The sequence below is a fragment of the Sugiyamaella lignohabitans genome, chromosome B (assembly GCF_001640025.1).
Source record: "Sugiyamaella lignohabitans strain CBS 10342 chromosome B, complete sequence".
NCBI lineage: Eukaryota > Fungi > Ascomycota > Dipodascomycetes > Dipodascales > Trichomonascaceae > Sugiyamaella > Sugiyamaella lignohabitans.
In genome coordinates this window covers 3235698-3248228 of record NC_031674.1, presented here as the reverse complement: position 1 = coordinate 3248228, position 12531 = coordinate 3235698, and the positions used below count along the sequence as shown (strand labels likewise).

Below are 12531 nucleotides of genomic sequence, written 5' to 3'. Positions count from 1 at the left end.
TAGGTTTGCTTGTATACTTGACCTGGGAGATACTCGAAGTATTCCAGACGCTGGAGATATGAGATCTGATCATGTTATCTACACAATGTTTAGGAACCAAACTGACCTATTACCTTTAGATTATTCAAACCACAAAGGTCATTGAAAATGGAAGCCCTAGATTACGCCTATTGCTCTTCATTTTTGTCAGCTATTGATAGGGAGAGAGATGGGGGGTTGTCTGGCAACAGCGATATTAACGAAAGTAATGGTCAGAGAGTTTCAACAACATCTCCTGATGGCTCCCAGTATTCCTATGGAAGAAATGCAGGGTTTTCTCCTACAAATATAACACCTTCTCCTCAAGAAATTCTTAATGGTGCATATGGCAATAGCAGCACAGGTGTGACTGGCCCGTTGTCCGAGACTGACGAGAACTGGTCTTTGAACCGTCTAATGGATAGTAATGACACTGCCAGCAGTAGATATCCATATGGAAATGATGGTACTGATATGATTCCTTCACTGGTAGAAACAAACTCTAGAAATTCAACCAGTTCTGGTATGAGTATAACATCTCCGGCTGGCAGTTTGGGAAGTAACAGTGGAGTCATCCCCTCGTACCCTTACGATGGCGTTAAAGCTAGCAATAATTTTGTCATGGCCCAGTCTTATATGCCAGATGTCAACGTTAGTCTTGGCATCTCCCCCAACTCGTGCTCTTCACCGGCAAATTCAAATGGCTATTACTCGTCTCAATCTAATATCTCATCTGATTCGGATACTTATAATCAAAGTATTGTCATTGGAGGTAATTCCAATGGCAATCTATGGACAACAGACCAATATGGTAGTTTTGATAAGGGGGTATATGATGCCAGCATGGTAGCTCAGCAGATTCAAGGGAAACAGATACAGAGTCAGGGACGAACTCAAGTAGAACAGGCACCGAATCAGAATCAGAATCAGTCTTATCAGAAGCAGCAAGAGTATGGTGCTGTCAAGGAGGAAATGTCAGATGATGATGGTGATGATGATGAAGAAGATGCTGATGATGATCTTGATTATGAGGATTCAGCATTTAGAGTTAAGGAAGAGCCAAGATCTCCAAGAAAAACCACAAACTCAACATCACATTCAAGATCTACTAACTCCACTTCACCCCAACAAGAGTCATCCCAATCCCGGAGAGCAAACACGAAAGCAAACAGGGTTACGAAACCGAAAAAGGAAAAGACGTCTCATAATATGATTGAAAAACGGTATAGAACTAATATTAACGACAAAATACAGGCTCTGAGAGATTGTGTCCCATCTCTTTGTTACGCTTTGGATGGTAATCAGGGTGGTAAAGAAGACTTAGAGGGTCTTGTTCCGGCAAATAAATTGAACAAAGCGACTATCTTGGTAAAGGCCACTGAGTATATTAAGCATTTGCAGAAAAAGAATGAATTATTGAATGACGAGATTTCGAAGCTGAAGTCAACTAATGCAAATTCTGGAGGAAGTTATGGTAGTTCTGCATACCAAAGGAGGTCTGCACCAAGAATGGCTCAAGCTCCAATGACGCCAGATCCCAGACCACAACCTGTCAATCAATCTAATTCGGGCATGCTTCCAAAAGCTATGATGGTATCTATGGCAGGTGTAATGGCGACCAATATGATGGGTGGTAATGATAATGATCTTAGTGGTCTTTCTGTATTACCAGGACTTTCGTTTCTCCGAAGTGTCAAGTATGGTGGTGTTGATTGCGGAACTCTTCTTATGAACGTACTTCAAATAACGCTAATATTGGGTGTTGTGTGGCAGATCTTCTTTTTTTCGCAAGATGAAAAGGAGGGCCTGGAGTCGAGCCCTGTAGATAGTCCTCAACCTGTGGATCAGGCAGACCCCAAGTTTTTGAAACAATATACCTGGTTAACAGTCTCACAACAACTCATTGTACCCACTGGCAACAATTTATTATCAGCTTTGCCTTCACTCTTATTTGCTTGTTTTGAAGTTTTCTTATGCTCAATCGTTGGTATGGATGGTTTCTTGATTGTTGCTCAGTCGTTCCGCAGAATCAAGACTGTCGCTGCTTCTGATTCTATAATTAGGTCTATGGATTCTCAACTATGTGGAGGAGATCTGGTCTGTGATTACTACAGAATATTTTACATGTTTTTAAGAGGGTTTGCTACTGTTCCGGGTTCAAAGAGATTTATCTTGCAAGCAATTCAGGCTAGATTGCTATTTGTAGGGATGCTGAAGCCCATAGGAGTCATGATTTCCGACAAACTTTGGAAGAAGGGACTAGCTTTGGCAAACGCTGACGCGAGCGATGATTCTGATGAGAATGAAAGTTTGCCTAGCAATGTTCTCAATTTGCTGTGCTGCCCTGATGTCCTTGATAATAGCATGGTTTCTAGTATCAACGACATCGTGTTCAACAAGAGTACCGTGAAGACATCTCTAGTTTCATTTGACTCTATTCTTGATACTATGGCTGCATTATATTCAGAAAAGCACATTCATAGTCTTCTGGCCTACTCACTTGAAAATGGAGAAAGCTCAAGCGAGTCGTATGTCATTGATGAAGATGAGTTAGACGAAATAGATTCAATCGCACCGGATGGGTCTGATGCTAAGCAGGCTGTAGCATTAATCCGGGCAACCTACAACCGAGGTGACTCGATCAAATCTGCTATGGAACTGTTGATTCTAGAAAATGCAACTATGCCGACATCTACTTCAACAATTGCTCCCGTGTCAGCATCGTCTAAAATTAACAAGGTATCTCTCTATTCGAATGCTAATTCGTCAGAAGAGACATTACATGCTACTGGATCTCCGAAGTTAGACTTCAATACGAAGCTGGAACTATCACTAAATTCGACCATTGCTATTTATTGTAGTCTGATACTCCACTATCTGGACACTAATCAGGTTGAGAACGCGTTGGAAATTGCACGGAAATTATCATCTCAACCTAGTATGCATAACATGGAATTGTTAGGCTTTGTATCGCTATGGAAAGCTTTACTTAAATTTTATGAGCTAAAAGCTGGACAGGGTGATTTGAAGATAGAGCGACTGTCAGCAATCGCAAGAATTTGGATTGGAAGCGAGATAGCTGAGTACGAGGGGCTAAATCTGGATAAACGTAGAGAATTGGTCGGACAATCGGTACAGATGAATTTACATTTCGGTGGCTTGAACCCCGAATAGTTATACATATATGACTTAATCTAAACTTTTCGTTTCAGTTTTAATAAATTAATATTTAAGTAAAAGTTAGCAGTCCAATTTTGCAGCTATGGCCGTTCAAGCTGCCTATAGCTGTTCATTGTAACTTGCGCGTAGTGGGAATTTAATATGAAAAAAAAAACCGAAACTTAAAAAAAAAAAGCTTTTAAATTGTTGATACTTTCGTTGATTTGTATATATAGTCAGATAGTCTTTAGCGGTAGTGAATTAAATTAGAAAATACCCCAAGTCCCCAGTCTTATAAACGCACCCCCTTTGGCCGCTTTTTAAAAATATCGGCACCGGTAATTACGGCGAGAGTGGACCCTGTAAACTCTTTAGAACAATGGGAGTGGCTGTCTGCTGCAAGGCAGTTGCGCTGTAAATGCATGTGAATCGTACAGCAGGGCCGTTGCGACTTTTGATTAAGTCTTCTAGCGCATGCAGTATCGCAAAAGCACGAACTCATCATCATAGCCCATTGAGACAATTTAGTTTTGACTACTTGTTTTAGAACGCTCAGTGATTTCAATTGAGAATTACATTCCAGATTTAGTATATCATAGTTAATCGAAAAGTGCGAACAACTGGGAAAAGGTTACCAAACTCTCGGTCCATCTATTACTCCTCATCACTCCTCATCTAGAAGTACAACATCCAATATTGGACCCGGGTAAAGGTTCTATTGTATCTAGTTGGTTTCTGGTTTTTCTTTTCTTTGTGGATATACCTCAATCAGCCACAGTTGACAGCACTTTATTGTCAGGAAGAATTCATCAGTGGTTTTTACAGGTCCATGGGGGACCATTGAAATCAGAGCTACCAGTCTATTAATGTTTACTTGAGAGATATTGGGCTCAAATTAGCTTCGTAATGACATCGCTAACATCACCTATGGTTGGCAACGACTTTGGACACGCTAGGAGCCACAGTGCTGGAGTAAGCTCTAGCACTATATTGCCATCTCCGTTGACGGTATCGCATTTACCGACTCTGCACCATCGCCACAGTTCGTCCTTACAGTCTATGCCTTCAACAAAACGAGTCTGGGTGCGACGACCTGGCATGCAAGCTACAACTGTTACTGTAAATGAAACCGATATCGTAGATGACTTGAAATCCTTAATTCTGCAAAAGTACCCTACAAGTTTGGCACGAACCTGTGACCCAGCTGATTTAGTGATTGAGCTTGTTTACGAAGATGGTGTTAATGATCCTAGTCCAAGTAATATCAATGGTTCAATGTCTGTAGACAAATTGCCCCCGCCACCGAGTCGATTCCGATCGCAACCTACCGTTGCAACCCAGAGCACTACAGCTCCCATTACCACACCAAGTAGTGCTACCAGCACGAACCCTGGTCCTGGTAATGACAGCGTTACAAGTATTACAACAGCATCTACAGCATCTACAGCATCTATAGCATCCACTAGTAGCATTGCTTCCACCACCGTGGCACTTGGTCCTCAGTCGTCAACAAATGATCATTTGACAACGCCACTAACGCCAGCTTCAGGACATTTTAGACTCAGCCCCAATCTTTCAACTATAGAACTACAACCAGATGATTCTGTGTTTGCAATTTTAGATCATCATTTTCCCGAAGGAATGAAAATGTCAGATGCTCTCTTGATATCGTTTCCTGCTGCAAATGAGCGGAACACTGGTGCCAACTCTAGGCCATTTTATCAACAAGACAATCTAAGCCCACAACCAAGGACGGTGGTGCGACCTCCACCAACTGCAAATCCGACTAGTAATAGCAGTGAAGATCTAACTTCACCCCATGTTGCTAACAACCCCAATAGACCACCAATCAAGGCTTCCAAATCCACATCGTCAGTGGGTAGCAATAGCTCGACCAAATCCTCTCGCCAAGAAGGATCTAATGGTGTTCTTTTATTACCGAGGCAGTTCAAACTTCCAAACAGCACCAATAATGATAATGGTAAGAAAAAAATGCCGAGAACTGAGTCCGCTCCATCGACATCCGCATCTTCTTCAATATCAACTATGTCTCGGCCTGGTGGTCAGCAACCTCCACAGGAGTATAATATTTCAGCTGGTGCTAGTAACCCCAATCGGTCATTGAGGAGAACTATGCCAAACAACTTCCCTATTCTTGAGGGTGTTGTCCCGCAAATCAACGTGCTTATTGTCGAAGATAACGTAATCAATCAAAAGATTTTGGAAGCGTTTATGAGACGAAAGCGAATCCGGTGTTCAGTAGCCAAAAACGGAAAAGAAGCAGTGGAAAAGTGGAGACAGGGTGGATTCCATTTAGTTCTTATGGATATTCAACTTCCTGTCATGTCAGGTATTGACGCTACAAAGGAGATTAGAAGACTAGAACAAGACAATCGAGTGGGTACTTTTTCGTCAGAACAGCGCATTAACTGGGTAGCTCCAAAAAAAGAAGATAGGATAGAAACAAAGCTGTTCAAGTCACCTGTTATTATTGTTGCTCTGACGGCAAGTTCTTCGAATGCTGATAAGTCGGTGGCTTTGGCAGCTGGTTGCAATGATTTCCTAACCAAGCCAGTAAATCTATTGTGGCTTGAGCAAAAGACGATTGAATGGGGTTGTATGCAAGCTTTGATTGATTTTGAGGGCTGGAAGCACTGGATGCCTCGTCCCGCTGATGATTCGGGTCGATCTAAACAGCAATCTAAATCATACCGACGCGATAGATCGCATTCTCGGAGTCAGAGCCAAAACCAGCCTAGATCCGGTATAAAGACATCTCTTCAAAGGATGAAAAATTCGTCTACTCCTGTGAACAACGGCTCTTCTAATCAATCCAACTCCAATGTCGCAAGCGGTGTTGGGTCTAATGGTGCTTTATCTTCCAATGCATCATCTTCTTCCAAAAGATACCACCCACCCCCTTCCATTATCGTTGGTGTACCAGCCATAGTACCTCCACCTGCTATCGTCTCACCGGCAAGACCCGAGCATGAACCAAGATCTGAGAGTCAAACACCTCCTCCCGGCTCATCATATGACTCAAGAGATCAGGGTCGTGCTCTTAGTGATCCAATAGTCTAATATCCGATTATTTTAGCTTTATTTATATGTATCTATACACATTAATAGATGGTCTTCCTTATACGGTGGATTCTTTTCGGGAGTTCAGCTGAAATGATTGTGGCAAGGGTAGGCATCAAGAGGCGATAAATGCGATAAGCTCCGTACATGCAATGATCCGGTAAGACTGATCCCTGTCTATGTTAATGGACAATGAAACGAGAGCTTGAGGAGCCTATTTCCATTAGATCTTCTGATATAAATACCGCCAATTGGGACAAGGATATAGCTTTTTTGAAGAAACTTCATAAATCAGTGGTTACGATATACACATTTTTAGTGTCGTCAGGCCGATACATAGTGACAACATATTCGGCAATCAAACCAGCTGTAGAAAAAGACATAGGCCGTCCTCTAACTGTTGATGATTTGGCACAGATAAAGTATCTTGTGCCAGATGATGTTGTATTAGCCTACGTGGATGAAAATCAGGTTGAGGAACATGCAGCTCCTGTTACCACCAGGAATGGTTTTGAAACAACAGATCGTGATATATATCGGTTGTCTACGATAGAAAATGATGGTTTTGAGGAGCAGGATGAAATCCCCGTTGAGCCTCCCCGGAGACTGCTTGTTTTTGAGTTTGTCGATGGGAAAGTGCGGCCAGAAGTAGCAAAGAAACGAAAAATGACGCCGACTCCTCGACCTGCATCCAAGATTGTGAAACCGCCTAGATTCTCAGTAGAAAACATAAAAAAGATGATTGACAAGAGAATCGAAAAGTATTCCGTTGCTTTAGAAGCATTCCGACTCTCTTGTCTTGCTTCTGGTGTGGATCTCTTGGCCACATTGGAGGAAAGATCCAAGCCATTCATTCCTGTTCTTGAACAGTTTGAGGATCCTGTCGAGTATATGATGAAGAATTCAGGAAATGCCTTTGAGAACAAGGAATCCGGGTCAATAGCCAAGTTCATTCGAGACGTTAAGCAGTCACCCGACTACGCTGATCAAATTGTCAAAGATGGGGAAATCCATGTGATTTCCAGAGACGCCCAGTATGGATCTAGTGATATTTGTGACGTTCTATCATACTCCCTTGTGATCGCTTTAAAAGAACTACGAAATATAACAAGATTATACTCACATCAAGAGCTAGCTTTGAACAGTTTGAAATGTGATAAAACAAAAGGGGTTATAGTAACCACATCAACATCGTCCGGGAAATCGCTGGTTTTTCAGCTGCCTGTTCTTGATTCGCTTCTTAAATCAAAAGACACTACAACTGCTATGTATATTTTTCCCACCAAGGCACTTGCTCAAGATCAGAAGAGGTCATTTTTAGAACTATTGAATGCGATCCCAGAATTGCAGGGAATAGTGGCAGAAACTTATGACGGAGATACTGATCAAGAGAAGCGATACTTTGTCCGCAACAACTCGAATATCATATTTACCAATCCTGATATGGTTCATGCGAGTATTTTACCAAACTGGGATCTATGGGCAACATTTCTGCGGAACCTGAAATGTATTGTTGTGGATGAGCTCCATATCTACAGCGGGTTATTTGGTGCACATGTGGCATATATAATGAGACGTCTACTGCGAATTGTTAATGAACTAGGAAATACGGATGTCAAGATAATATCCTGTTCTGCAACAGTTCGGAATCCATTGAACTTGATGTCAAACATATTCGGGTTTTCTTCTGATGAAATTGTTGTCGTGGACAAAGATGGATCTTCTATGGGTTCAAGAACCTACCTACTTTGGAACTGTCGATACGTTAGTCCAAAAGACCATAAGAGTGGACGAGTTCACCCTGTTGGTGAGGCAGCACATCTATTGATTAATCTGACCTCGCGCGGTATACGAACTATTGCATTTTGCAGAGTAAGAAGAACTTGCGAACTCTTAATGAAGAGCGTAAGAAGCATGTTAGAAACCAGTGGTCGGACAGATTTATTGTCAAGACTTATGGCCTATAGGGGTGGGTATTCGTTAGAAGATCGTCGACGGATTGAAAAGGAAATGTTTGACGGGCGTTTGTTGGGCATTGTTGCCACAAATGCCTTGGAGTTGGGAATTGACATCGGGAACCTTGATGCAGTGTTAATAGTTGGTTTCCCATTTACTATTTCCAACTTACGCCAGCAATGCGGGAGAGCTGGAAGAAGGAACCACGATGCGCTTGCGTTAATCATAGGAAGTGGTGATGCAGTTGATCAGTATTATATGAACAATCCTAATGCAATCATGGAAGCCCCCGATGCTGATATCCCCCTGGCGTTGGATAATTTGCTAATTCAAGAGAGTCATTTACAATGTGGGGCCTATGAACTACCTATCAGACTTGATATTGATGCTAAGTACTTCGGGTTTTCGATTGAAGCTGATGCTACAGAAAAGCAAGTCTGGGAGGACCTGGTAAAAAGTCGGCTGGTTGAATTGGAGGAAGTAGAGAATGCATATACATGTCAAGACAAATATCTTCCTCAGCCTAGTAGCCATGTGGTGATCCGGGGAATTGAGGAAGATGAGTTTGCTGTAGTTGATACGACTAACAACCGGAATGTGGTGATGGAAACCGTTGAAGCATCAAGAGTCATGTTTACATTGTATGAGGGGGGTATTTTTATTCACCAAGGCCAGCCATACTTGGTTCAAGAGTTCAACCCTACTCAAAAGTATGCTAAAGTTGCACGTGTGGATGTTGACTGGATTACTCGCCAGCGTGACTATACTAATGTTGATCCAATTGAGACTGAACTTTATTCTGTATTAAGTACGGAGGAAGACTTGCAACAGGGTGAGAGGTATGCTGCATGCTTTGGGAGAATTAGATATGAAGCAGTTGTTTTTGGCTTTTTCAAGATAGATAAGAGAGACCGCATCGTAGATGCGGTTGAGGTCGACAATCCTCCATGGATTTACGAGTCGAAAGGTTTCTGGATTGATGTACCCAACAGCGCATTGAGAATTTTAAAGCAGAAAGGCTTATCGATTGCAGGTGCCGTCCATGGAGCTGAACATGCTCTTCTTAGTTTATTTCCAATGTTCGTCACCGCTCTCCCTGGAGAAGTCTCAACCGAATGTAAAGCTCCTGAAAAGGAATATTCGCATAGAACCACGAACAGGAAACGTCCCGCTAGGCTAATTTTTTGCGATCGTAAAGGTGGTAAACAGGGAGCAGGTATATCAAGAAAGGCGTTTGAATTCGCAGACGACCTAGTTCGACAGGCGCTGGATAGGGTCGAAAGCTGTCCATGCGAATTTGGCTGTCCAGGATGTGTTGCCTCCCCCCAGTGTCGTGAACACAGCGAAATTATTTCGAAAGTTGGGGCTCTAGTCATATTCAAAGAGCTTAGACATGCGCCGTTAGATCTTGAAACCATCCCCCAAGGGCCAGAACCAAACTTGAAAAAGGCCACTTCAGCAGAGACTGTGATAGCAGCTTCTCCAGTGAAGATGACACCCAAGGCGAGGTCAAGTATGATGGATAGAAAAAATGTCCCAGGAGTAGTTCTGTTTCCCGAATGATTAACGAACTCATCTTAAGGGCTTCCAGTCCTACTTATTTATTTTTTGTTATTTATTTATTTATTAAATGCATTTAGTTGTTTACCATAACAAGTCTTGATTGCCACCAGAAAGACCATTCTGCGTGACCACATATCCTCGTCCTGGTGTTAAAGGTACAGGATCATCGAGTTGAATAAGATCCTGATGGTGTGATGACTGTTGATTGATGTGGTTAATGTGTGATACATTACTGGTGTTGAAACTCCCATTCGTATATATTCCAGATTGTGGGTAGTTGAATGATGCGGTCGTAGGTGTAGCATTCGATGAAAGAGGAGAGTCGAAACCAGTCGAATTAGCTCCCAGCCAAGGTTGAGGGGTGGTATCGATTGTCAAAGCTCCCATGTTATCAGCCAGGTTACTTCGTGTGCTGGGTCCAACACCAGAAACAACTGGAGCTGGGGAAATATTAACTCCTATATTAGCACCAGAAGCAGGGGTTGTAGCAGCTCTTTGAACCTGCTGCCTAGGTGGTTCCTGTTCAGCGAATGATTGGGATCTGTGAATCGCAAGAGATTTAGTTTGCTCTCTAGGGGCCAGAGCAGGGGATATAGGAAGCTTACGAACCTTGGCAGTTCTAAAAACTTGCTTAACAGGTTTTAAATAGACAGTGGCTAGCGTTCCAATTGCTAGTTCAAGTTCTTCTAATCTTTCATCGTCCATCCGGTCACTATCCGCTGAAATCTCGGGAAACGCATCAAGGACTACTTTCTTGGTTCCAGCCGGATCTGATGATAGTAGTCGCCAATACATATAGGCTCTGTCGCGCAAATCAGGATTGTCAGAGTCCTCTGTAGCCATTTTTAGGATCTTCGGGACCATCCCTTGACCCTTTGTGGGCCTCAGGATGAACAGCTTTACTACAGCTGTGAGAAGTGACAACTGCACTGAGACTGGTTCATCCGTGAATGTCGATAAGAAACCATCAAGAAGCTCATGGGAATTATCTATTCTATCGGCGTACTGGCCAATAATCCATATCATTGCCGATTTTGCTTCTGGCTCATCTAATGAATCCAAATTGTCGCACAAAGCACTGATCACTGATTCATATCGATTAGGGTATCTTCTGAATATGTTTTTAATGACAACTGTTGCTTCCTGTACGATGTAAGAGATCTTGGTGGAAACAAGCTCCAAAAGTGCCTCAATACATGGCTGGGCAGCAGCCTCTACTTTTATTGCCAACTTTCCAATCGCCCGAACCGCCTTTCTAGCGACTTGTACGTCTATTTCTGTAGCACATTCTCTCAGTTCTCGTAACACTTCGCCGATATTATTTTCATCTGCAAGCAAGAAAATTATTTCTAATTTCGTTGCTTTAACATAAATTGGGTCGTTATATTTTGAAAAAAACACCCTTACATCTAGGTTCAGTAGGGATTTTCTTGATTGTAGCAATAATATGCAATTACGCAATGCTAGGTATTGAATCTCAGGGGGTTTAGATAATAGGGTGACCAGAGCTGGGCCTATTCGCCTGTCCAGATTGGGGATAGCAGTAGACAAATTTGGAACAAAATTTGTGAGATAAATAATCAATCTAATTGTGCCGAGTACTACCGATGAATTGGCAAATTGCAACCTTGGAATGACTCGTTCAATCAATAAAGTAGCGTCCACAGGTTTTTGGGGCACAAAGTTCATCAATGCATTTAAAATATAGATTTGAGACCACTCATTAACATCAGGCAAAATATGCGCGAGATTAAACGCATTTGATCTATCAATCGCAAGATCAAGGCCCTCGCTTTTCTCAGTAATATCCATCAAGGCTGCTAATGAGGCAGCCACTACTGTGGGATTATTATTGGCCAACAATTTGTTCAAATCGTCAATAAGGCCAATCTTTTCGACTGCCTTAGGATCCGCATTCCATAGCTTGGCTACACTGTAAGCTGCTGTTTTTCGAACATACGGATCATTGTCATGCAATAATTCTCTTGTATACTCGAGTGCTGTATCGAAATACTCTCTTACAGGAATAGCTGACATGGTCCTTAAAGCAAGTGCTCTGATCAATGGAGATGAATCGGTGAGGTCATCAATCAAAACGGGAATGGCCTCAATTGCAATCTTCGGTTTGGCCTTTGCATATGTCAACAAATACAGAAAGCACATCTTCTTTATCTCAATGTCATAAATTGACATACAAGCAATGACGTCTGGAAATAGCGCAATCATTTCATTATTGCTCATAGTCATATTTGCTACAATTTTCTTCAAAGCTGTCTTTTTGTTTTTATTGTTTTTATCTTTTTTTCCAAGGCTCAACTCTCCTCGCAGTTCCCCGGCTTTCCCCTGAATTTTGTTAGAATTGACCCAAGTTCATCTTTAACCTCTATCTAACTATCTCCTTTTCTTCCCACTAGAAAATGTTGGATAGTTTTTCTCGACTTGGCAAAATGGTTGCCAAAAACCATTTCTAGCAACAGCAACTCATAGTACATGGTTTGTCACGTCCGACAATACCGGGACGACTAATAACCCCTAGAACCTACCCTTTGAAATAACCTGGCATCAGTAGTAGAGCTCTTCCTCAAAATTGAGGGGAGGTTTGGACCATTTCCACTTGACCCACTCATTTTAATAGCTGTAGACTGTTGTAGTTGACCGCTTCACGAACACGTTGAATGCAGGAGTTGTCGGATGAGACATGGTACTTTGGGATCACAAAATCAGACGGTTATAGTACCTAATACATTATAAGTA

General features: G+C 42.2%; 4 protein-coding genes across 4 annotated transcripts; 3 read left to right on the top strand and 1 right to left on the bottom strand.

Annotated features, from left to right (window-relative positions):
• Positions 1-147: 147 nt before the first annotated feature.
• Positions 148-3192, top strand: HMS1 (Hms1p; the record flags this gene model as incomplete). The annotated part of the gene is made up of 1 exon (XM_018880079.1): positions 148-3192. One exon carries the CDS (start codon positions 148-150, stop codon positions 3190-3192), a length of 3045 nt encoding a protein of 1014 aa, XP_018737933.1.
• Positions 3193-4083: 891 nt separating this feature from the next.
• Positions 4084-6258, top strand: SSK1 (mitogen-activated protein kinase kinase kinase SSK1; the record flags this gene model as incomplete). Its single annotated transcript, XM_018880078.1, has 1 exon — positions 4084-6258. The coding sequence occupies one exon, from the start codon at positions 4084-4086 to the stop codon at positions 6256-6258; it is 2175 nt and encodes a 724-aa protein (XP_018737932.1).
• Positions 6259-6450: 192 nt separating this feature from the next.
• On the top strand, positions 6451-9777 carry HRQ1 (Hrq1p; the record flags this gene model as incomplete). The annotated part of the gene is made up of 1 exon (XM_018880077.1): positions 6451-9777. One exon carries the CDS (start codon positions 6451-6453, stop codon positions 9775-9777), a length of 3327 nt encoding a protein of 1108 aa, XP_018737931.1.
• An 81-nt stretch (positions 9778-9858) lies between these two features.
• Positions 9859-12024, bottom strand: APL1 (Apl1p; the record flags this gene model as incomplete). The annotated part of the gene is made up of 1 exon (XM_018880076.1): positions 9859-12024. One exon carries the CDS (start codon positions 12022-12024, stop codon positions 9859-9861), a length of 2166 nt encoding a protein of 721 aa, XP_018737930.1.
• Positions 12025-12531: the final 507 nt, after the last annotated feature.